Here is a 25,750-nt window from a genome sequence, read left to right on the forward strand (position 1 = left end):
TCATTTTACATCATTTTCCTTCTACTTCCTTTAATTTTTTCACCAAACAATTTAAAGCATTTTTGAGTGAAAGCAGTTGCACATTGTATCACCTGTCACACAGTAAGGGAAAGTATTAGGTGTTTAAATGGCCAAAGAAAATTTGTTTAATACAGAAATTGACAAGAGAGTGGAATCTAAGTATTATGGAGAGGACTCTCCTCTGCTTTTTAAAGTAAAACAGAGACCCTTATTCTTGTCCTTTTCCTACACAGATTTAAATGTAGACAGAAAAGCTAAGCATTATGTATGATTTCAGAATCTGGGTATTTTTCCTGTAAATCATCTGAAAAAAAGAGAAACTGTGACAGTTGTTTTGGGCAAAACAGTTCTTCAGGGCTCTCTCCTAAAAAGGGTTGAAAATAAAAAGCTAGAAACAAATAAACCAGTGGCTCTCAGTTTTATTAAATAAGCAGGTTTATATATATATATAAAGTATAACATATTTCATATATATTAAATAGTTGTGCAAACCTTTTACACAGAGCAGGGAGTTACAGGTAACAGCCTATATTTCTTTTGGATTCCTCTCAATAATTTCAGTATGTTTACATAAATACCAAAGACCAAAATCATAGATATTGTATAAGGGCTCTTCAAAGACTAAGCAAACACTGGCACGAGAGTAAGTAATTTAAGTAACAGTGCACTTGTATTTTTCTAGTTGAAATATTGCAAGAAATACAATTAATAGGGCTCTGTCAAACAGACTGCTGTGGGGTACATAAGAAGGGTATTAAAGCTGAACACTTACCGTAGTAATAATAATGAGATTTGACTATTCAAGTCTCACAATCTGACTAATATGAGTCCAATAGTAGTAGTGTTTTGGGTAAAACCTTTGGCAAGTCAAGAAATAGTAGTATTTCTGTGGAGCAAAGTGTCACAGAAATTATGTCTGTCCCTTCTTCTTTTTTTTTAGAACGGAATTTTTTAAAATTACTGTAGTCAAAATATATCCCCTGAAATGTTCCCGATTCTAGTTTGGTATAAGTCACATGTATACATGTATGCCACCAACCAAGTATTTTTTTTAAACAGACTTACTTCAATGGATTCATTGTTTGCATTTTCTGGCTTTATCATTAAGAATTCCAAAATGCCGTAATTCAGAGTCTGAGGCAAATTGGCGTTAAAACTATGTATGGAGGACTTGTCTAAATAGATGCTTTTGTGTTTTGTTACTTTTTTATGGAGAATTTTTCTGCTTGTTCTAAGCAACCATATGCCCACTATTTTTAAGTGTTCAAAATTTAAAACATTTTTACAAAAAGCTGAACATAAACAGACTCATGCTAGTGAATGAAATACATGCAGCTGCAGCTAGAGCATTGCACACTTACTACAGTGTTTTAGAAATACCACATACTGGTTTAACACCCATTTTTCACTCATTTTGTCATTGAGACTTACATTATATTTGGGTCATCCAAAACAACCCAAAGAGATTTATAAAATTTTACAACAATTAAACCATAATGTTTAATTCTACAGATGAATAAAGCCCACTACTGTAGCTCAATAAGACGACAACAGGACTAATGTTAGTCAAATATACTGTATGTACAACTGAATATATCACTAACATGTAATTCTTACAAAAACACATAAAATAACTTAGGCTGACATCTCATAAAGCATTTGGTTTTTGAATCATGAATTTAACATTGTGAACTTAAGTGATAAATTATGTGAAAGTAATATAGCTAAAGATTAAAGATCAGTAATTCAGAACTCCTGAAGTACACCCTGGCCCTGCTAAAGTCTACTGCTTAACTCTTGCCGATTGCAACAGGCCAGGATTTCACCTTTCTACTTTTTTTTTTTCCCAGTTTCTCACCTAGAATTTTGTTAATTCTATGGATTTTATTAAAACACAGTTTCTAGAACTGTTCTCTTACAGTTTTAAAAACATTTAAATACCATGCTCTCAAAAAGAGCATTTATACAAAGTCTTATATTTACAATATAGACAGTTATGGTCATGTATTAATAAGATCAACTCTTCCGTGTAAGAAGAAATCTAAGCTTATGCACTGAAGGTTAATTAATGTGTCAGTGTTATGAATTGGCTTGTAAACATATCTGAGAACAGATGTGGATGGCAAAATTATCACTTAAACTAGTTGATTAGGAAAGACTACATCACATATAAAAGTTTCATTACCTCTGAGGAGGACTAAACAAGCACAAGATTTGCAAATTATTTCCACAAGGCTACGCTGCCCAGTCTATAACTCTATGCAGGATGGATGCAAATACCTTCTTAGAAAAAGACAATTTTGCCTTCGAAGTGCCTTTGGGAAATGATATGCTGGGTTTGCAGTAGCATAGCATTCCTGTTGTTCAGGATAATTCCTTTTTATCAGTAAGACCAAAGTTAGTGAAAATTAAAATAACTAGACAAGTCCTACAAAAATGAGTTTCTCCATAAACCACCCACAATTTCATACAGTAACTTCTGCTCAGGCTTCCACATCTGAAAGCATCAAAAACACCTACCAAACCCTCTTAAGATAGCTTATCTTTATAATTGGAGAAAAAGGGAACAAACATTCTTCTACATACAAGTATTTAATTCCATGCAAGATGGAAAACATGAGTGCACAATAAACTTCATTTTAAACCTAAATAATTTATAAATGAATCTGTTAAGAATAAAGCAGTGTCTACAGCAATTATATTGTTACATTTTAAACACATGCAGATGAGCTAACAGCAAGATTTTTACATAAAGTTTAGTGCAAGAATGTATCTGCTTAATAGACTAAAGATAACCATGTAATGCTTTGAGGTGTACACACAGTTTCTGTGCACATAATAAACTGGTTCTGAAAAGTTGTCCTTGTTTGTCTATAAACTACAAGTGCCCATTTTAAATAAAAAAGATTCATAATTACTCATGGGCTACTTCCCTGTGACACACAGTGTCACAAACATTGTGGTGAATATGTAATACTGAAGTTAGTCTAGAGGTTTATGGGTTGTGGGTTTTTTTTGGTGTGTTTTTTTTTTTTTAAACAGTTTTTATACAATCAAGAAAAAGAGATACAATTTGTATCAACAAACAAAAGGTCATTTCTGGTTATTTGAGGCACTGCTCTCAGCTGCTTATACCATGCAAGAGAAGAGAATAAGAATTAATTGCAAATTAAAAATGGAAAATGCTGGTTCCTAAGAGAAACATATTTGAATATTGGTCAAGAATTTTCTGTTTTCTCCAACTATTATAAGTGTCCGAAGTCTTATTTTTCCCATTAACCAACTAATTAAAACTTACTTATTTTTAAACATCAACTGTAAATACAAAAATCACCTTCAAGTTAATTCAATTTAAATACATAATGACATAGTCATTATGTATGTTACCTGTTCCAATGGAAGAATATTTATCATGTGTGAAATGGTACGGTTATCAATTATCTGTATGTTAATTGTCATTGCACCTGTTAATTGTTTTCTTTGCTGTTGGTTTGATTGTTTTTTTTGACCTGACAGGAACACATTTTGCACATGATAAATAGCCTGCAAGATATCGTGAATCAAACCAACTATTATTACAGTAACACAAATGGAAGAAATAATGTTTTGTTCCTCAGACAAACAGAGAACTAGAAAGCAGCATGCAAGCCATTATCAAAACACCAGAAACAACCCTGACTGCAGCCTCACGTTCCGTGTGTTTCACAGTAAGAAACATTTAGGCAGTGTCACACCTTCTCATGAAGAAACAAAAGGCCATAAAACCAGGCCTTCTCAACTTTCATGAAAAAAACTACAGTAGAAGTCAACAAGTCCTAGCTCGAGACATATCGAGTTAGTAATGGTTCAAAATGTTGAAATATACAATGGATTCAAAAAAGGGCGTTCAGTCAGTGCAGCTTAAAAAACAATAAACGCCTCTTTTGGAGACATTTAGCTACAAAGGTTCCCACCCTGAGCAAAATACCAGTTGCGCAAACAATGCCACACAAAATTATCTTACCTGTTGAAACAGGACTCTAGAAACCATCATGAGGCAAATGCACACCTTTGCGTGGAGCTGAAGAGCAAAACGAGGCCAACCTTGCTACAAGCCCAAACTGTAGCATCTCTTTTCAAGAAACAGCCTCTCACACTCCCTTCTCAAGATCTTGCATGTTAGTTTCACCCAAATACCATCCTTGCCTCCAGAAGGGCTTAGTTACTGATGAGCTTCCACATTAACATTCAGTTCCCGTTGCTTGAGTCTGAGTAATCCAATTTACATAAAACTGACAATTTTCTTTTGTCTTCTCTAATCATCTGGAACAGCAGCTGTTCACTGCACAGTTGACAGGCAATTCTGAAGAGGGAAGCTACAGTTAAACATCTTTCAGTTTACTGAATGGTGCTCACGCCTTCATACTCCTGAATGTTTTGGTCCTAATTTAATAAAGTATTTGGCTTCTGTTGGGTTGAACTGACATACTGGACAATAAACTCTTGGGGAACAGTTTTGAAATTTAAGTACCAACAATACTGACATTCAAAAGCTGAAAGAGATTCAACCAGTTTATCCTTCTACAAATTGAGTAATTTTTGTCAAGTTTATTTTTTCGCTATTTGATGTACCAATAGGCAGTGTCAAATGGCAAAGCTGAAACCCTAAAAGTCATCTGGGACTGTATAGAGCATGCTTTGAAAGGCCAGTTAGGTATTTATAATCAAATTGAAAGTGTACACTAATACATGCAATATAATTGCTAACAATAATTTTGTATTAAAAGCTTTGAGACACTGAACTTGACATTGTAGTTCTTAATGAGCTATCCATGCAGCAAGGTATGCATTTCCTGTAAAATACTATTAAAAAAATCCCTATATTTAAAATCTTAAAATTTACAATATAATCAACTCTTATATAGTGCCTCTATCTATCTCTCTCTCTCTCTATATATATATGATTGCTACTGTGTACAGGACTTTATACTAACTTATTACAAAATATTTACAGTAGACTGGCCCACTCCCTTCTTCATTTTAATTCCAGTTCCTATGCGCTGTATAGTTTCATTTATCCAAAAGAGGCTATAGTAATTTAACGCCCTGTTCTTAATTTGGCAACAATCATAGCTGCCAGCTGTTGTGCATCTGTCATGTGGGGATTCTTTTCCATCACAGAAAGGACAATACTTGGTGGAAAGATATTGCAGAGGTTCTTGTATGTTTGATACTGATGTTCTGGAATGATATGTGGTTCCCGTGGCTCACCACATACCCCAATCCATGGATTCCGCCAGAGTTGCTCCATCTTCTCAGGCATGCTTCTTACCATTACAGGTTCATAACATGGCTGCATGAGGTTGTTACTCAATGGATACGAGTGGTAAGTGTAAGAGTCTGATGCACATGGTAACGGATCCCAACTAGCATGCTGTTCCCGACAGAGAGGTGGTCTTCTCTGCCGTGCAGGATTACTTTCATAAAGCCGTGAGTCAGAAATACTGTCCATTCTTGTCATGACCAAGGCACGGCTTGGTTGTGCAGTTGATGGATGAATATTTTGAGGCACAGGGTATTCTCCTGGACAACTGGACCGTGCTCCAACAACTGGATGCTGGGCATGCAGGCCTAAGTGGGAAACTGACTGTTTGCGAAGGGATTGCTTAGGCTCTTCAGTTCCGTAACTCTGAACTCTATTTAAGGCTTCATGGTAACCATGGGAAAAAGGCTGAAGACGATTTTGCGATGGCAGTCTGTGGATCTTCACATTGTCTTCTGGACTGGCATCTGCTACACCCAGATACAAGTCATTGTAAGAGGAATACGAATCATTACTTGTATGGCTTAAGCAATTGTCAGGACAGGGGCTTGAGTTTCTAGAATACATCCCCTGGTCCGTATCAGCCCCGTAATAATCTGTGTTATGCATACTACTTACGCTCAAGTTGGAGAAATCACTGAGTAAGGAATAATAGCCATGGTCCCCTAACGATTCGTATTTGGGATACTGGTCAGTATAACTAACTGAGGTGCCATGGCTATTGGTGACTAGTATAGGAGGATACTGCACACTGGACATGTGTTCCAGTGAGGATTTCTGATGCGTGAACTGTGAGGAACCTGGCACCGGACTGCTTGCAGAACGAGTATTTAATGCACCAGCTGCATGGCTTTTTGGTGGAGGGAGCGTTGGTACACTTAATGCAGAAACCAGAGACGGGACAGAGCTGGCCTCGGACTTGCGGGCTACTGTTAACTTTTCCTCAGGCTCCACAGCTACTGATCTAATGCTTGGATCTGACTGGCGTTTTGGGGCAATGCGTTTCACTTCAGAACTGATCTCTCCTTTGGAGCTGGATGGCCCTGTGCCACATTTGGCCAAGGCTCCCTCACTCATAGTTTTCACAGCAGATAATTTGGCACTTATCCGAAGCTCATCCGCTACTGACCTTTGAGGCTGGTTTGCCCGTTCTGGGTGGTAATATTTACATTTGTGCCCATAGGTGCACTTTTTACCTGTAAGAAAAGTATTTGCAAGATAAATAAACCAAAGGTTAATTGATACTACTATCTTTTATCTTTCTCTTTCACTGTTTCTTAATTGTAATGTTTCTTTACTATAACTGTAAGGAATAATTATATAAACAAGCAGTCAAACTCTGTTATTACCTATATCCACATCAGTTTTCTTCCTACTGCTCATGATTTCAATACTGACACCATAATCAATTCTATACAAAACAAATCATCTCTCTCTAACACAGTCTGTATGGTTATGAATCTCCTTCCTTGAATAAAAAACAGAAAAAAAAATAGCAAAAAGCTGTGATATACACAAGGTATATCTGGTTAGCCTTAACTTTCTGCTATATTGTTTTTATTAATATTGGCATGACGGGTATAAAAATAAATACAGTGCTTGGATGGCAACAAGAAAAATTAGTTGTTTTTTTTTTTAAAGTAACGAGATGATGTTAATTAATTGCTTGCCTCACCTACCTTCAAATACAGCATATCAATCTGACTTAGGCACTTACCATAAGGACACGGTTGTTTTTTATGTTCAGGAATAACTGGCCTTTTCCTTAAGAAATTTTCAAGGCTTGGACCATGGCGTCCTAAAGGATCATCAGGAGGCATAAATCTAATGCAAAATAAGTGAAATGTGAAATTCAGCTTTTAACGAGGATTCTGAATTGGCAAATCTGCCTAACTTATGAAGAAAAAAACATACTTGTCATTCACAAAAGAATACATTAGCAGTCGCTCCTCTATGAACTTCTTCCATTCTGGTTTTTCGTTTTGAAGATCCCTATAGTTGTCATTTGATACAATGATGCCATCTGAGTCAAAAGCAAGTTTTACTATGAATCGGTCGTCATAGCAAACTACTCTTCTTCCTTGAACTCTTCGAGATGGGGTGAAAACAAGAATTTTTTCTTTCTCCAATTTACGTAAGATTTCTTGATCTGTAAAATAAGTTTAGTCGAGAAGCTTCTTTAAAAGTCCTTTTTTTTAAAAAAAAGAAATGCAGCTTTTGAAATATGAAATTTCTCTTCCTCTTTTCTGAAGTGGTATTTTGTAACTATGTGCATAATATGGTCCTCATTATCATTAAAAAAAAAAGGAGAATGCCACTTTATTTCTGAGCTTTCAAAGCAATAGGTAAATATTTAACATTTAAGCTTCGTAACTGCTCTGCTCCTCTGTAAACAACTATGTTCAGAAAGGGTGAGAAAACGTACATCTCAAGAACTCAGTTGTTACTGTCTTAAAATAACTTTCTTGTTAGCCTAGAGCAAAATATAAGTACTGTCTGTAGGTCAAAGCACATTCTGCTTCTTCAGTGTTCAAGATAACACTATTAAATTAGTCCCTGGCCTTATACAGCTTGTTTTTATGCTAGCCCAGCAACTAAGAATCATTTCCTGTATACTAAACAATGTTTGCTAGTGGAAAAATTAGGAATACTTCACTCAACAGCATTGACATGATCCATAAATACCTACCATTTTTTGCAGATGCAAATACCTAATATGTGTTCTTCACCAGTGAAATTGTCATATTTTCAAACAAACAATTGAGTTGGTGGGGCTCAACCCAGTTGAGTGTTGTCCACAACCCAGTATGTAGTACCCATTAGAAAGATGATGCAGTTCTGTTTTACTACAACACATTTATTTATTTAAACCAAGGGGTCAAAGAAAATCTTGATCCATTACCTGTAATTGGTGCATCAGGTCGAGACTGTTCTTTTCTCCATGCAGGTACAAACACAGTGATATCTTTATGTCCTTTTTCCAGAAACCAATCAACAGCTAGTTGAATTCCCCGACAGGAAAATCCTTCTTTATTTCCATGGCTGAAAAAAATGCAGAAGTCTTAGAAACAGCAAAGACAAAAGTTACATTTGACTTTGGGTTTTGTTGTTCTTTTCCTTTCAAAGCTGCTGTGGTCTAGGGATATAAAGGAAGCAGAGTTTGTAAAGACAAGTAAATCTTTTTATTAAACCAGCTTATATAGCTGGAAACGACAGTTGTCCAGAGCTATTTAATCATTAGATTACAACACTGATACTTAGGCATTAGAAATGGTGAAATTTGACTGCTTTTTCTGCTGGTGAAATTTCTGCTTTTTCATTTTATTAGATGATCAGATGAAAAATTATTACCTCCCCCAACAAATTAAGCTTACCTTAAGTAGCACCATAAAAAGATAGTTATAATAAAAAAGAAATAAACTAATGATGCTGGCTGTCATGGGTAATATAGTTGCTTTTAAACATCTAGATTAAAAAAAGAAAAAAGTTTACAAAAGTTTAATAAACATCCTGCTTTTTTCATTACTTTATATATTGGTTTATTTCTCTCTCTTAGACAGAAATATTTACGTTGTTGGAGCTCCTTCCTCTCTTCCCACCAAAATAAACAATTTGTTTTCTGAAACAAACTGGAGTCTCTGAAACTGCACGTAAATGAGAAAAGGGGAGGGGTTAAAGTAGCTTTACATCACTTCATTCTGCAAAGTATATTTAGAGGTTTGATAGAATCTAGTTAAAATTTTATGTACGAATCTCATTCAGTCTACCTTACAGGTGCTCCTGTCTTGATTTGCTAAACATAAAACCTGATTCTTCAGTTCACTGTAAATCCTCTCAGGAAATAGTTCACGAACACCTGAATAATACATGAGTACATATATTAAGAATAACATCCTTAGTATTTGGCCCCCCAGGAGGGCCAACCACATCCTGGGGTGCATCAAGTAGAGCACTGCTAGCCAGTCGAAGGAAGCGATTGTCCCGCCCTACTCTGTGCTGGTGCAGTGTCACCTCAAGTACCGTGTGCAGGTTTGGGCACCACAATATAAAGGACACAAAACTAATAGAGATTGTCCAAAGGATGGCAACAAAGGTAGGGAAGGCTCTAGAGAGCAAGACGCATGAGGAGCAGTTGAGGAGGTCCTTTGGTTTGTTCAGCCCAGAGCAGAGCAGGCTGAGGGGAGGCCTCATGGCGGCCTGCAGCTCCCTCATGAGGGGAGAGGGGAGCGGAGGGGAAGGCGCTGAGCTCTGCTCCCTGGGGACAGCGACAGGACCCAAGGGAACGTCATGGAGCTGAGACGGGAACAGGGGAGGGTCAGGCTGGATGTTAGGAACAGGTTCTGCAGCAAGGGTGGTCGGGCACTGGAACGGGCTCCCCAGGGCAGTGGTCACAGCACCAAGCCTGACAGAGTTCAAAAAGCACTTGGACAACACTCTCAGACACATGGTCTGATTTTTGGGTGGTCCTTTTGGGGACCCAGGGTTTGGATTCGATGGTCCTTGTGAGTTCCTTCTAACTCAGGATATTTTATGATTCTACTTATTCTACACAGGTAAGAAAGACATACAGATTGCATTATGTCTGGATTTCATATTTACAATCAAGCCTGTTTTCTTTGCCCAAAAAGTGTAGTGCAGATATTGTCACTACATCATAAAATTGATGGATAAAAAACACTTGAGGAAAAAAAAAATAAATATAAAAACTGAGTTTTACCAAAAAAAAAAAAACCAACACCCCACAATCTTTTTTGTTATACTTTAGTTTGGTTAGCAAAATCAACTACTTCCAAATTTGCATTTGAAAAGGATAGACTAGTAAGCCAATGCTATGCTCCTGGCTATACTTCTCAAAAGGTATTCTTTCAATATTTTTCTTCCCCAACACAGCTGCAGTTTTTCATCCACTATGATTGCAGAGAAGCTGCCCAGTTTGGCACCATTCATTATTTTCACAGAGGCTTCCGTATTAATTTGTAAAGAAAATTACTTAATTTCTTCCTATCTTTCCATTCATTGCAAAAGGTGCTAACTTGATCACATCAGTGATGCTGTATTGAGGAGCATACTCACCCCTAAAAAGTGGCTGCATGGCCTGGTCCAGGAGGCTTCCAGAACACTGGAAGGGCCATGTGCAGTGATGACACCCCTCACCAGAAATAACCAGAGGCCTAGCTAGCAGTGCAAAATACAGGAGACGACTCCTCTACAGCAGCCCCACAGCATGTGGGTAGTCCAAGCAGTTGGCTGTAATTAAGGAGGCTCTGTGGCTCTATACAATGCCACGAATGCCTCCCACTACTTAAAGCAGTTGGCACTGGCTGTACACGAAGTGACATCCAGTTGCTGTACGACCCTGTTCTAAGCTGTCAGTTCTGTGTAGCATCCCCAAAACTGGGCAAGCAAATTTCTATACTGAAAATGGAAATGGTTCTTTCTAGACACCTTTCAGATAAAACATATAATTTACCTCCAAGGCAAGGCTGCCATTTACATCACCAATGACTGCAATATTTTTCAACATAAGAAATATATTACCTTTTTCAGGTATTCTCAGCCTGTACAGCAATGTTGCATAATTAAGAGATTTGCATCTTATTGAAATTGTCTTTAGTATTATTCTATAGATTATCATTCAAATTTTACTTCAATAATCTCATTATTATTATTGGAAAAAAATCACAGATTACCAGAGTGTAGCAAGATGTGTGCTCTTCTTGAGCTCAAAATGTCATACAAAGCAACACTGAAATAGACTAAAGGCAGACAGGTGTCTAATACCAATGGTATAACTAAGGCCTATGGTTCACCAGCATTTTCCAAATCCTTGCAACTTAAATTAATAATTTGTACAAAAGCAACAATGTTACTAAAACAATTTTCTTTAGATTTTGTACATTTCAGATTTTACAAAATTTAATATTCTTGTAAATTTTCAGGTGCATATGCATTTTGTTTCAGAAACAGAGTATCAGTTCTAAGCTATGCAATCAGAGTATGCGCACACACTTTTCTCCAGCTGCTGTCACACAACATTCAGAAGTAATTCAAGCAGTACAGAGCCTGAAAATAAAACAAATCGGAAAAAAATAATAATAAATAATAAATTTTAAAAAGTTAAGAAAACCAATATTGGTGATGTTGCTTTACAGAGACATCTTTTGGATGGTGTTCTAGTTTAATACTGATAGGCAGCTAAGTACCACATAGCTGCTCTCTCACTCCCCCTCCTTAGCAGGACAGAGAAAATGAGATGGAGGAAATAAAAACCTTGCAGGTTTGATAGGAGACGTTTAATGAAAGAAAAGCAAAGGACGCATAGAAGCAAAACAAAGAAAAAAAAAATATTTTCTACTTCGCATCAGCAAGTGATGTTCAGCCACTTCTTAGGAAGCAGGGCCTCAATACATGCCACAGTTGCTCAGGAAGACAAACGCATATGTAATGAGAGACACAGAATCACAGAGCAGCTTGGGCTGGAAGGGACCTTAAAGATCATACAGTACCACCCCCCTATCACGGGCAGGGACACCTCCCACTACACCAGGTTTCCCAAAGCCCCATCCAGCCTGGCCTTGAGCACTTCCAGGGATGGGGCATCCACAGCTTCTCTGGGCAGCCTGTGCCAGTGCTTCAGCACCCTCCAAGTAAAGAATTTCTGCCTTGTATTTCATCTACACTCTTTCAGTTTAAAACTCCTACACCATTAAAACTCAATACACCTATAAAAATTTGAATTTTCTTAATACATAGAAAACGAATCTTAACACAAATTCTTTTAGAGCAAAAAGCTGATACTATAGGACATCTTCATAAAAAAGAACCTCAAAAGTCTTAATACCACTGATCACCAGACAGTTTAAACAACTCCCTTATAGAAAATCATACTTTCCTCAATGAAAAGCAAAAGCATTGTCTAGCTAACCTTGTGTTCTACAGACATGTTCCTAAGTGGCATGGGACAGAACTCTCCTGAGCTAGTGTTTACCCAAACAGCCATGTGCATGTGTGCACACGTGTCTGAATTTACAAGCACCATAGCTGTGTGAGTCAGCATGTTCAGCTCATGCACAGCCCTGTACTGACACTGCTAAATTGCTCTGAATTCCGAGCAAGCTTGATCAGCAATAGTTCAACTTCCCTGAAGTCCACTGCATATCATCAGCATATACTGCATGTCATTTTTGAAAGAACAGGGTCTTCCTCTCCTATTCGGTTACCTCTGGGTAATAAAGAGGAATAATTTTCAACATCGTTCAAGGACTTAAAAAGGAATTAAACCCATCAACTCAAAAGCACAGCACAGTTAAATTGCTAGAACAACAGATTTGAGGGGAGAAGTTGGTTTAAAGAGGGGGTAGGGGGAACAGGGATTGCATATAAAGGAGTGACATCATATTTAAAAGCCTGGAGTAAAGACTCCATAAGGAAGATTCGCTATCAGTGTAAATATACAATACAACTTAAAATGACTTTACAATCAATAACAATTCCGCTCAAAAATATTTTTGTGATTTATTCTTTTCAAATGTTGTGACAGGTAGACCCACCTCATAGCCACATTGCTTCCATCAATGACGATTGGCCTCAAGTTATCACTGTTATCCACAACTTCATCTTCAAGTGACAATTCAGGGCTTGCTATTTCCTTTGGACAAGGGCCTCTTGGCACCAGAGTGCTAGTGGTACTGCTGGCACTGTTCTGTCCCTCTGATTCATTTTTGTTGCCAAGTCTCACAAGTTCGGCCAGAACATCATTGATGAGCGCATCTGCTCCCAATTTATTCAGTACAGCCTGGATTTGATCTCCTGCATACCCAAGTTTTAAAGCAAAATCCATTTTAGCTTGGTATTCCTTGTCCAAACTTGTTTTGCATTCATCTAGCTTCAGGTCTTGTGTGATACTGCTCTGTGAAAAACTTGGGCGATCCAAACAAGGGGAGCGACAGAGTGGCCGATGTGGTTTAGTGGAAACCTCCTTTTCTCTCCACTGAATATTGCTACAGCTTCTTCTGAAGTATGGTTGCTCAGGTTCACTTTCTGAACTCGTCCATTCCTCGGATTCAGCACTGCATTCCCCAGCATCTTGTTCCACGTTTCTGTCTTCTCTGGAGTGCCTCTTCTCCATTTTCAGCTTCCCTACCATAGACCAGGCCGTCATCACGTTCAGCTTCCAGCCAGAGAGCTCAGAACTTCTCTTTCATTTCCAGAGCAACCTGGAATTCATACTCGATTGCGTCCGTGTTGGCTAGATAAAAGTTTACACAAGTCTGGAGCTATGTCTTGCTTACTATGTTCTGGCATAAACAACGCCAACATGAAGTTCCTTTAAAAAATAAAAAGATAAAAATTAGCTTTTGTCGAATTCTGCAAAATAGTTTACTATGATAACTTCGTTTACAAGTCAATAGAGGTCCTTAGTCATTCAGATTTCCACATAAACATTGATCATAATAAAGCATATAATTCTGTTGTCTCTTTACACATGAAAAATTTACTTTCCGCAGTATTAATTACAGCTGTAATTACTGGAGTATCTTATTAATACTTACAGAGAAAAAGAATGAAAAGGGTGACCCATGACTTTCACTACAAAGCTGTCTTTACAGCCTTCTACTGCAGAAACAGTCTGTACACTTCAGCACCCACTGTGTGGAGTTCCAGTACGTGTAAGTTCTACCACAAGCCACTTCAGTCTCTTTCCGTAAGGTTTTACAATCAGAGGTGACAAGCCAAACTTTCTTAAGTTTAGTGTAAACTGGCTGCTAGACATGCAAAGGTAAATACAAACATGCAAAAAGGTTCTACGCAACAATCATCTTGCGTTTTTTGTTTACTGTACCTACTACACTGAAAATTCCAAAATCAAGGATGGATACTACAGTTTGTCAGAAAGTCAGGATACACGCTTATAATTCTTGTCTTATACCAGAAGAGAAAATGTTCAAGGAATCCTGTTGAGAGGTCTGCCAAAGCAGAAGATCAAAGTGACTTATGAAGGGCTGAACTGACGTCATGGAGACTTTGACAAATATTTTTTAAAAAGAATAGCAGAACATGTTTTAGAGAAAATGGTCATCTCAGACCTATAGATAAATACAGGTAACTGGAGAAAACTAATGGAGAAACATGGAGTAATAAAAGGAATTTGTAAATTAGCACTAAAGGCATAAAAGGGATTTCAGCTTCGACCAGCAAAATTGACAAGCTGACGAAAGTAATTAACAAGACGCCTTCTTTCAGACAGTTGCAAGCCCCACTTCCCTTTGTAAAACAGCAGACTGAGAAAACAGAATTCAGTATGAGTAATGAAAAATAATGATTTAATGGTCATGATGAAGCCATTTATTTTAAATCCAGTTCCTCATTTTAAAAAATTTTGCTTCTGTTAAAGTAATCTCCTTAGGTAGCTACAGACAAAAATATGAAAGAGTGAAAGAGAAAATGAAAAGGTACCCAAGTCTCAAAAGAGCATAACTGTTTTAAAGCTACATCTACAGTAGAGACTTCTGTCAGCAACTATGTAGTCTGAAGAAGCATGAGGAACACGATCCTGCATTTAAACACCAGTCACAAATGAAGCCATAGTACTGACCTCAGTTTTCAAATATAATCCTGCCTGTTACATTTGTGTTCTGAAGAATTCTGTAAATGTAAGCTGTGGACACATTAAAAGCTCTTTCCCAGGATTGCTATGATAATGGTTGTGACACAAAATAAGCATGACTTTGGCACTGGAACATAGATTAGCCAAAGATGTCCTCCTCTAATAATGCCCCTCACTGATGTGACTAAGAATAAATTTACATCTCTGTCATGCACTTTTTTCATTTCCTCTCACATCTCTTCCACTCCTTCAGGATTCAGGCAAGCGTTAAAAGACAACGAAGCTTTCCTCCAAAAAGTACTCAAACAAGCATGTGAATCATTTACATACAAGACGTTACCAAATACACTTGTATTCAAAAGCTTTTTTAAAATCTCATTCCTATCTTTCCAAGAGACCAAAGTGGCTCTTACTTAGTTACTGCAGTCTACCAAAACAGAAAGCAACAGGAAAAATACTCTGCTAATGTACGTCAAATGAGTTACTGTGCTGTACAGCATTGCTAAACCTAGGGTATGAAAACAACTACTGGAGTCTCCATTGGAAGGGAAAAGGTGCATCTAGCATGGCTAAAATAAAACCTCTGACACTATTCATTTTATTATTTATTTGATTTTCTTCCTAAAAACAGAATCTTAAATTGTTCCACAGAGCAAAAATCATTAGACATTTAAATCAAGAGACTAATAACGGAAATACTGACATGCGTTAATATTTTAATTTGCTGAGATAGATATATATCTATATAAAAAAAAAACTTGCACACAAGGTATTTTTAAATGAAAAAATGGTTTCTACTTTTTGCTGAAAAACGAGGACAGTTTACAAAGCATTATAAGACACAGAGAAAATGAAAGAACCAGCAGTGTGCACATAAGTCAAAGATTATTCATCCTTAGTTTCATATCCTTTCACTTTTAGGTAATAAGATGCTGAAAGTCATAGCCCCCTAATATACCACTTGTCTCAAAAGGCTTTCCTCTTTGGCTATTTCTCTACACTAAATGGTGTTTTTCTGTTGCTTATGAGAAAATTTCAGAGAAAAACAATTTTAGAAGAGTGATACAATTGATGATTAAACCCACTAAAATGTCAAAGCATTTCCAAGACAGATCCTTATTGGCTTTAAATTGTTTCAAGGTGAAACAAAGAGTATTTGTCTATGGAATGTTTACGCGGTAATTTTTAATTACCGTAAACAGGCCAAACAGTAAAAATCTACAAGACTGCACTCTAATTTACGCCCTTCAGTTATACATTTCACTTAGTTGTGGTAAATTTACGCGCTGGTAGAGATGGGAGATACTTACCCAGAATACAATGAGCTTCAACCAACATTTCCAGTGACACCACCTAAAGTCTCAAAACACTTATCTACCTACAGACATTCTAGTTGTGATTTTAGACATGAAAGGTAGGAGGTATTAAAGAAAATCTGTGTTTACTAATGAGCAATTATAGGCAAGTATCTTAGATTAAAATTTTATGATTGTGTGCTTTGTTTGCTTTGAGGAAAAAGTCTTTCATATTCTATTCAATTCACTTGTGACCTTGTAAAGTGGTTAAGAGGGAATTACTCCAACCATCAACCGTGAAATGAAAATAAAGGTTAAGAAGAAAAAAAAATAGCATCTTCTAAAAATATAGTCCTAGTTCTCATATCATGCAGAGATCAGTCAGAACGAAGATTTCCTTGGATGAACATGAACAGTAAGACTTTCAGCTATAACTGGGTGGTTCTTAGGTAACCAACGAAAATAGGTGGCAAAGGTGGCTAGCTTGACTGATGACCATTATCAGTCTCAAAATTACTCCAAACAGTGACAAATGTAATGACTCTCACTCATTCATGCCCTTTTTGTGATGCACATACACATACAATAATCCACTTAAACTAATTTTTACAGGACCAAATTTACGTTTTCTTACAATTGGTTAGATAACTCTTTAAGCTGCAAGCGAAATGTTCCCACCCAACTGGAAGTGAAATCAACTGAATCCACTTAAAAAGAGAGAGTGATTTTTTTACAGTCAAAAAATAATCTGCTTAGGACTGTCACTATCGCTTATCACTATTTATTCCGCATTTAGATTTTTCAACTTTTTTTTTTTAAGGCAACTGTAAATGATTTGCTTTTTTTTTTTCCTCTTTCTTAGCTGGAAAACAGTATCTCTTATCTGCACATATCACCATTTTGTTGCATTGTCCCACTTAGATATACATATCTTTAATTTTCTGTTATTTAACACCATATAAGCACCTTATCAAAAATTTTATTTTTACTTCCCTAAAAGTAAGCTCCTATTTTAACAAGAAGTCAACAGTTAGATCATAGTTAGACCTAAGTAATCCTGAATTCAAAAATGATTTAAAATATAAACACGCAGGAAAAAAAAAAGTATGTAGGCATCGTAGCCTCAGGAAAAGCAAAAAGGTTTTCTCGTTTTCTTTAAACAACCAGCAGGCAAAGCTGTTTTCTCAACATGCAATTTTTGTCAAATAGTTTAGATAACCTGTTCTAGCATCAACTGCCATGTTACCAGAAAATGAGGGAAGCCGTCTCCAGAGCCCATGTTTACGAACCTATGCACTTTTGTACAGAGAGCTCCTACGAAACCAGTCAGCTGGTACAGCAGTCTCTCTACCCTTATCCAGTCACTTTGTCTGTGCAACTTAACTGTTTCCCTGCATCCACAGACTTGCACGTGGTAGAATTTGTTCCCAAATACATTACATCAAGATTCTCACACAATGAGGCACCTCATCGTCAGGTCAGGGGTACCAAAACTAAAAATAAATAAATAAACGAGTTACTGCACAGGACCAAGCCCTCACACTTTCCCACTGACCACCGGGAGAGGGCACCTGGGAAGGAAGAAGCATTGTGTTGCTCCCAAGCCAGCAAACGTAGCAGCAAGAGGAACTGAACAAAGAGAAAGCAGCATCAGCATTAACTACCACTACTTTAGCACAGCCTTCTTCCTCACACCATCCAGATTAGAAGTCAGGCGTGTAAACCATCACTCAGCTACACAGAAGGCACCATGGTGTCTCCCTCATTTCTTCGCAGTCCTGAACAGTCTAACGTACACCCTGTCATGGCCCCTGGAACTCTCTATAGCCCACGGTTATTGGTATAGATTTACTGTGTTTTCACTAACTATGATCCAGACCACCCTCCCCAAACAAGCCCATTCTCAAGCTGAGACAAGGCACACAAAGTGACGATTACTTGTCCTCAAGTTGCAGAAGTTTTTTGTTTGGTTGGTTGTTGTTTTTGTTTTTTAAATAAATCTGTCATCTTATTCTGGAGCCCAGGATCACTTCAGTACAGACAGTATCTCTGCAGATGATGTTGGCTTTGCAGTAAATTAGTATTTTGATCCAACAAGCACATCAGTCACTGTCATTGTCAATGTCAATGATCGAGGTTTAATCAGTACCACTATTCTGAAAAGCCTCGGATGCCCTATTCTTGGAAAACTGAGGTCTCAGCACTGTACCACCATATGTCTGAAACCATATTTGGTCCCAGTTTAGTTCTGACATCCAGTTAAGTACCTCTATTCACCATCATTACCTCTCCACCTACAGCATGGCAAGCATTGAGTATATTATCCCTTCTTATTGGACCACATGCTTCTCCTTTAAATACAGGAGTCATCTATTATGTTGGCCCATCAGGGAAATGATTTTCTCTTTTCTCAGTACCTTCAAAACACTTAAGCGCAGGGTGTCTTGAATTCACCACTTATGTCCACTGTACAACTGCTTCCTTTGCAACAGCCAAACTAAAGAAATTTCTGATTAAAAACAGTAAGTAGGAACTTAAAAAACTGCTTTAAAAGAAGCTTGATGCTGAGAGGAAATAGAATCATAGGATCACTGAGGTTGGAAAGTACTCCTAAGAGCATCAGGTCCACCCATCACCTAACACTACAAGTCCACCGCTAAGCCTTGTAGCTAGCCGCCACATCCACGTGTCTCTTAAATACCTCCAGGGATGGCAACTCCACCACTTCCCTGGGCAGGCTGTTCCAATGCCCAGCCACCCTTCCCGTGCAGAAATTCTACCTGACATCTAAACTAATCCTCCTGTAGTGCAAATTGAAGCTGTTGCCTTGTGTCCTAATAAATAAATAAAGTGGTAACATTTTCAATCCCACTACCTCAAGTCCAAGAACCCAGAGAAGAGTTGTGGCCACCGCTGTTTATACCTTCTCACAGGAAAGGTGAAATGCTGTTAAGCAAACAGAAGATTAACATTTTATCTTGACATTAAGTCAAGTCTAAGTCCTCCACTTTTTTTTTACTGCTCTTACAATTTGTTTTGGATATTTTCATAATTAGCTTGTCTTGCCTCCCCCTCACTACCTCTTCAACTGAGATCCTTGTTTCACCATGTTTGCATTTATTGCCATTGAAGCCTAACTTAATAATTTTAAGGCATTTTTATAGTTGCTAATGTTGTTTCTTGCTTCTCATGCTGCTTACAGGCTCCTAAATATCACTTGTCAAATACACACTATATACTGTACCAAGTAACCATGGTTTCTGTTCAGAAAACACTGAGCAGCTCCACAGCCCCAGCTACAACCAATAGCAAGGCTGATCATGTAATCCCAGTAGGCGAAGAGAGCAGGGCGCAGATCTGCACAGGCAGGAACACGCAGCACTCTCACAAACAGCACCAAGGGCTTCACATCTTGTTGCCCTCCCCGTCTGATGCCAATTAAGGTTCATTAAAGGGAAATGCATACAAACATACAGTGCGGATCCCTTCAGTAGCTGGGTTTATCCAAGAGTTGGCCCTGAATCGCCAACATCCTAAATTAGGCTGCAGTCCCACTCATTTCTGGTACAGACCCACAAAATCACACAAAAAAATGGTTGAGGTTGGAAGAGACCTCTGGATGTTATCTTATCCCAATTCTTCTGCTAGATGAAGTTGCCCAAGAACTTGCTCCAAGGATGGCGATACTCGCTCATAGATGCGTATACCATTTTTCCTTCTCCCTACCCCTAGCACTATGGATGTTCCAGCAGCCGGGTCTTGTAAACATAGTCACACGCACCGAAAGGTCAGCACCCAGGCCTTACATTCTCTCCAACAGCTGGCCTGGACCTCTTGGTCCTTTTGGCTGCCAATTCTTCCTGTTGTCTCACCCCAAAGATACATGCATACAACTTGCTCTCAAGCCACTTAACCTACTTGTTAACTAGGGTGGCCTGATATTTGCTAGCGATCATCCATCAACAGGCATATACTCCACTTGATTGCACCATGGACACAATGGACACACAGGTCCCTACAGAGACGCCCTGCCCTCTCACCCCTCCCCACACCAGTTAGAAATGTAGTTTAACGAGAAGACAGGACAGAGCGTGCCGACCAGTTCCAGGACACAGACAGACAAGCATACTGATCAACAAACCCTTTACAGGCAACCTGTCCCTTTTAACCCCTTTCTATTCTCCCATGGTTACTCCTTCGCAAATTGTCTTGAAATCTCCGTTTCCCCCCTTCTCCACGCCACCCATGAAACACCTTTGGTTTCTCCCATAGACTGCCCAAGTCTTGTGCAATCACAAAATGTTCTTTCCTTGCACCCTGTAGTGTGTCCAATACCCCAAAGACAGTAAGCCCCCAGTCTGTGAGATGCTCCAGAGAACCTCTGGAGCATGGGGCCGACAGCTCTCCTGTGACAGCCAGGAGACAGCAGGGCTGGGGCTCCATTTCTCTGCATGTGTTACTGGGATTCCCCTGCCTGCCACTGTGACCTTATGCTCCTTGTGGTTGTGTAGACAAGCTTTTTATCACAAATGGTAAGTTTATTAAAAAAAAAAAAAAGCAAGAATAATTTATTATTACGTCTATATAGATACCTACATTTTTTGCTACTTAAGATTTCTAAGTATTATGAAGTATTTTTTAGAATGTTTTCCATAGAGCTGAATGAATTGTGACTGAGATGATAATCACATGATACTCTAGCAAAATAAACAAAAGATTAGAAAAGTTCAAATAGCAAAAGGTAGATCTACTACTAAACCCAACTCCTAATATACACAATACCATTTACATTGGAATGTTTAAATATTAAGTCAAATATTATTTGAATATTATACATTTCACTAAAATTAAATGTTGCATCCAAAAATAATAATTGTGCCTTAAAATTCTTTTTAAAAATGACTTAATACAGTACCAAAAAATATATAAAATAAATAAACAATTCAAAGAATGTAACATTTTAATATACCTTTGTTACTGAATTATGAACCTGTCTTTGTTAATAGTAACGGTACAAAGCACACATCTGTTGTGGTGCTCTTAAACCTTCCAACTTCCATTTTTTGTAAAAGCAATGGCTAAGCCAATATACATTCAGCTTCTTTTTTAATAATGGCATCGGGTCTCACATGATAATTGTTTGCATCATCCAAGCCACCAGTTAATTTTTCTAGAATAAAAGAAATTGAGTAAGGACAATATCTGAGGTTTAAAATGTATGTCTACTGTATGTCTGTATGTAATATACATAATCTGTATACAGTCTAAAATAAAGTATTTTTAAAATATATGTATTTAAATACATATAAAAGATCATTTGCTAGTTCACATTTTCCACATCCATAAAAAAAACAACTCCTGGCTATTAATCTTCCTGCTTCTTGCTTTAAATGACCAAGTTCAGCAATTTTTGATACATGTGGCACTGAATGTAGTTGTTTTTACATCTCTGAGAGAGCTTCCAGTCAGCAGCAATGTATGTATGCAACCAACTTACTGGCATTTAGACTAAAAACTGAATGCTGTAATAATATATATAATTTCTTTTTTTTCCTACACTGCACTTTTCAGTAATTCAAACACGTAATCTTATAGTGGAATACTGACAATATTATTTTATTTCTGATTCATTTTTTCTATCGGGGATAGTACAGATGTATCTGGGGACCTCAATCAGTTCCTATTCTATTCTAACCATGTAGTCCCTGCTCAGATAAAATATAATCTAGAATTATGATGACAAATTACGAATGAATTAAACAAGCGATAATTTGAACAGAAGAAAAACTACAAGGACCATTTTGGTATTGTTGTGGGTCGCTGTTTTTCCAGGCAGCTTTAGAAGTAGTACTGTGTGCACTTCTGGGCACCACAGTACAAAAAGGAAATGAAACTGTTGGAGAGTGTCCAGAGAAGGGCTACAAAGATGGTGAAGGGCCTAGAGGGGAAGACGTACGAGGAGTGGCTGAGGTCACTGGGCCTGTTCAGCCTGAAAAAGAGTAGGCTGAGGGGAGACCTCATCGCCGTCCACAACTTCCTCACGAGGGGGAGTGGAGGGGCAGGTGCCGATCTGTTCTCTTTAGTCACCAGTGATAGGACCCGAGGGAATGGTGTCAAGCTGCAACAGCGGAGGTTCAGACTGGATATCAGGAAGAGGTTCTCCAGTGAGAGGGTTGTCGCGTGCTGGAACAGGCTCCCCAAGGACATAGTCACGACACCAAGCCTGTCGGAGTTTAAGAAGTGTTTGGACTGTGTGCTTAGTCACATGGTCTCAATTTTTGGGCAGACCTGTGTGGTGCCAGGAGTTGGAATCGATGATCCTTGTGGGTCCCTTCCAACTTGGGATATTCTGTGATTCTGTGACTTTGCACGGACACCAAAGGAGTCTAAAGGAAGGTTCTAAAGGGGCAAGTGAAAAGAAAGCATGTTTCTAACACACTTGTTTGCAGATACACACACGCACATTAAAACAAGCAGCTTAGGGCAAAATGTCAATATGAATTCAGAGCCTGGATAAACAATTCGGTGGATTAACAGAAATGGAGGACTCAATCTCAGCCATCTCCCTGACCGTAACACTGGGAAATCTTAGAAGTGGTCTGGCTGCGTGGGTCTAAGATAGACTAAGAAGTCTAAGAGGACTCCTAGATTTCAAGCCCACATATCTAGGAGAAATGAAAGCATTATTTCAGCCAATTTCAATTTAAGTTAGCGGCTGAACATTTATGAAGATTATCAAATTCTCCTCAAGCCACAAGTTTGAGAAAAAGGAGAGATCTATAGAAGAGAAATCTATAAATCAAAGAAACAGTTCAAACCATTTGAATTAACTCCCCAGTAACAGGGTACAGAATAAAAACTGAAAGCAAACTGTGGTGAGACTCTGTGGGACCCTCTACAAAACTAAGAAGGATGGGAGGAGGAGGAAGAAAGTGAAGAGATAAAGTGGTATCATCTCAGTGCTGTACATAAAGCCTGCAAACACGATACATCTCTATCAGGACAGTATCAGACTGTGAACAGTAAAAGAGCGAATTGTCAATTACAATTAATCTAGCGTAAACAATTCATGCATCAAGTAGAATAAAATGGCAGCTTTCAGGCAAAGTCTTTGGCCAAGCATATTTAAGCTGTGCTCTGTTTCTGGTAGCAATAGGTGCTTTGCTGAGAGTTCTCTGCTATCTTACTGCCTTTATGCTCACTTTGTCCTTACCCGCATAGAAAAAAAGTTACTGGAAAAAAACAGTCTTCTGCCTGTGAAGCTCACCTTGCAGTTAATTTTCTACTTTTTTGTTTTGTTATGGCTTATACTGTAAACTTACCACTGTTAGAGTAAACTGCAAAGTTAGCACAGATGTATTAAGGAGTTATCACACGAGGTAAAATTAAAAATAAATATTCTACTTACAAGTTAAGACAGAACAAATATTACCCAAATAATTTCAACAGCACTTGATTTTGCTGATAATTACTAAATTGAGAAAAGCCTGTGTGCCTCAAAATTTTCTCAAAGATAGAATAAAAGCTCATATGGATCATAAACAAGAACATTAAACAAACTGAAATTTGAGTGGTTATTTAGTACAAGTTACATTCTCTCCAAGACAGCAAAATAAGAACAAACATTTAAGGAGAGAAACAAAAGATACTACAAATTTCTCATCAGAACAGATTTTAACTATATATTAGAAAAGTATATACTGCAGCTTTAAAAATCTGAGTCTCTTGATGGTCATTGCTAAGCAACCAAGTTTTCTTACCTAAACACTTCTTTCAGCACAGTCACGACCAACTAGTAGAAGTGGTAATGTGATTCAGAGGACCGGTCAGGCAAAAGCATCTCCATATTTTGTTCACAAAGCACCAAAATGTAAGTATCCATTTAATTTTGATGGTAATAAAACATAAGGAAAACGTCTGCTAGGTAATGAAGTACTGAAATGTTTATGAAAAACATTTGAGAATTACTTAACAATTACTATTCAAATGACAATGACTATGAAAGATCTTGTGCTAGAAGTAGCTCTACTCAAAGCCTGCTGATTTCAGCAGAACCAAAAGAAACAGAGAATACGGGGTGAAATAATGAACTGATTTTTTTTTTCCATCCCTTAGGAAACTGTATCTTTCTATCACCTCTGTGCTCTGAACCACAACCTTCAAAAACAAAGGGACAATTACATGATGCACACATCTACTATGAGGAACAACTTTTAAATGAAAAAAAAAATCTATTTCATTAACTCATTTAATCAACTTTAAAGCAGGTTTGCCTACTTTCTGTCATTGCAGATACTAAAAAGCAGGGTTACAAAAACACAACCTGAGTATTTTCTCAAATTCTCTCACATGGGAAAAAAAGTACAGATTACAATGATTCTGTAATGTTTATTTTAAGAAGGGAGAGCAATGTGTGTTTTTTTCTTGTATATTTTGAAATATATGCCGTTAATAAATTATTTTTTATAGTACTTTGTGAAGAAAAAAAGAAGTAACCAAATAGTAACCATGTAAAATAGTAACATCTAGGGAAGTTCTATATGCACAGCGAGGAATAAATATTGCAAATTTCTCCTTTTATATTTCTTAAACTGTCAAATAAACATCTTCACAAGAAAAAAATATAAATCATTAAAAATGAAGCTATTCCCTCCATTGCTTCATGATGAATTCTAATGTCTTAGTTTCTCACTTCATTCTTCATCTCATTCTGCTATTGTTAGCGTGCTACTCTGTGCAGATTCGTCACTGTAACACAGGCCTACAGGGAAAAGGCATCCTTCTGGAAGTCAGCCATTCTAAACAACGGCCAAGTCTTCAATTACTGTGATTATTTCCAGATTATCAGAAAGTGACTGAACTACACAAAGACATAAATCCAAACTGAACATAACAACATGGACTTCAAAAGACAGTATAAACCTAGCACGATCGCAGGTTATTTATTCTACAGTGAATGACTGAAAACCCTCCTACAGTCTTCACAACTAAACGACAGGTAAGGGCAGGCATACTATCCATTTACTGCAACTACACCTTGTGATTACAGTATAGATGTCGCATAAGCCTGCTAACACAAAAACTTCCTGGTTACACACATACCAACTCCGGTAAAGTAAGAGACTAAAACCATGGAAACAATACGAGTAGAGGTAAAAAGAAAGAGAAGTGTTTAATTACGATTCAGTGTTCAGAGACACTAAATCCAACACGCTCTTCAATGCTGCAGCATGCTACAGCACGGACTAGCGGTTAGTAGAAAGAAACGCTGCCAGAGCACACTTTGGTCATTTTCTTTAACACTTGACTAATTGCCGTTCTGAAGACACTACAATCTGGGTCTGAAACACAAAACAAACAAAACAAATATAAACACTGGAACCAAAACACTGGCACAGGTTGCCCAGAGAGGCTGTGAATGCCCCATTCCTGGAGGTGTCCAAGGACAGGTTAGATGAGGTCCTGGGCAGCCTCATCTAGTGGGTGGCAGCCCTGCCCATGGCAGGGCGGTTGGAGCTAGATGAT

At 37.8% G+C, this 25,750-nt stretch overlaps 1 protein-coding gene across 8 annotated transcripts in view; it reads right to left on the minus strand.

Annotated features, from left to right (window-relative positions):
- Positions 1-423: 423 nt before the first annotated feature.
- ZC3H12B (zinc finger CCCH-type containing 12B) overlaps positions 424-25,750 on the minus strand; it is a 32,845-nt gene continuing 7,518 nt past the window's right edge. For 5 of the 8 annotated variants that reach the window (XM_048074967.2, XM_048074962.2, XM_048074975.2 and 2 more), the window contains 5 exons: positions 12,874-13,649; positions 8,226-8,365; positions 7,238-7,472; positions 7,041-7,147; positions 4,594-6,519 (listed from right to left, as the gene is read on the minus strand). In XM_048074967.2, coding sequence (XP_047930924.1) covers positions 5,099-6,519; positions 7,041-7,147; positions 7,238-7,472; positions 8,226-8,365; positions 12,874-13,484 — 2,514 coding nt within the window. In that variant the 5' untranslated portion in view covers positions 13,485-13,649 and the 3' untranslated portion in view covers positions 4,594-5,098. Of the gene's footprint in view, positions 6,520-7,040; positions 7,148-7,237; positions 7,473-8,225; positions 8,366-12,873; positions 13,650-25,750 lie in introns of all 8 variants that reach the window. The other 3 variants (XM_067005038.1, XM_067005037.1, XM_048074952.2) reach the window with 3 other exon arrangements.

Source organism: Anser cygnoides, chromosome 13 (genome assembly GCF_040182565.1).
Source record: "Anser cygnoides isolate HZ-2024a breed goose chromosome 13, Taihu_goose_T2T_genome, whole genome shotgun sequence".
In the NCBI taxonomy this organism is placed as follows: domain Eukaryota; kingdom Metazoa; phylum Chordata; class Aves; order Anseriformes; family Anatidae; genus Anser; species Anser cygnoides.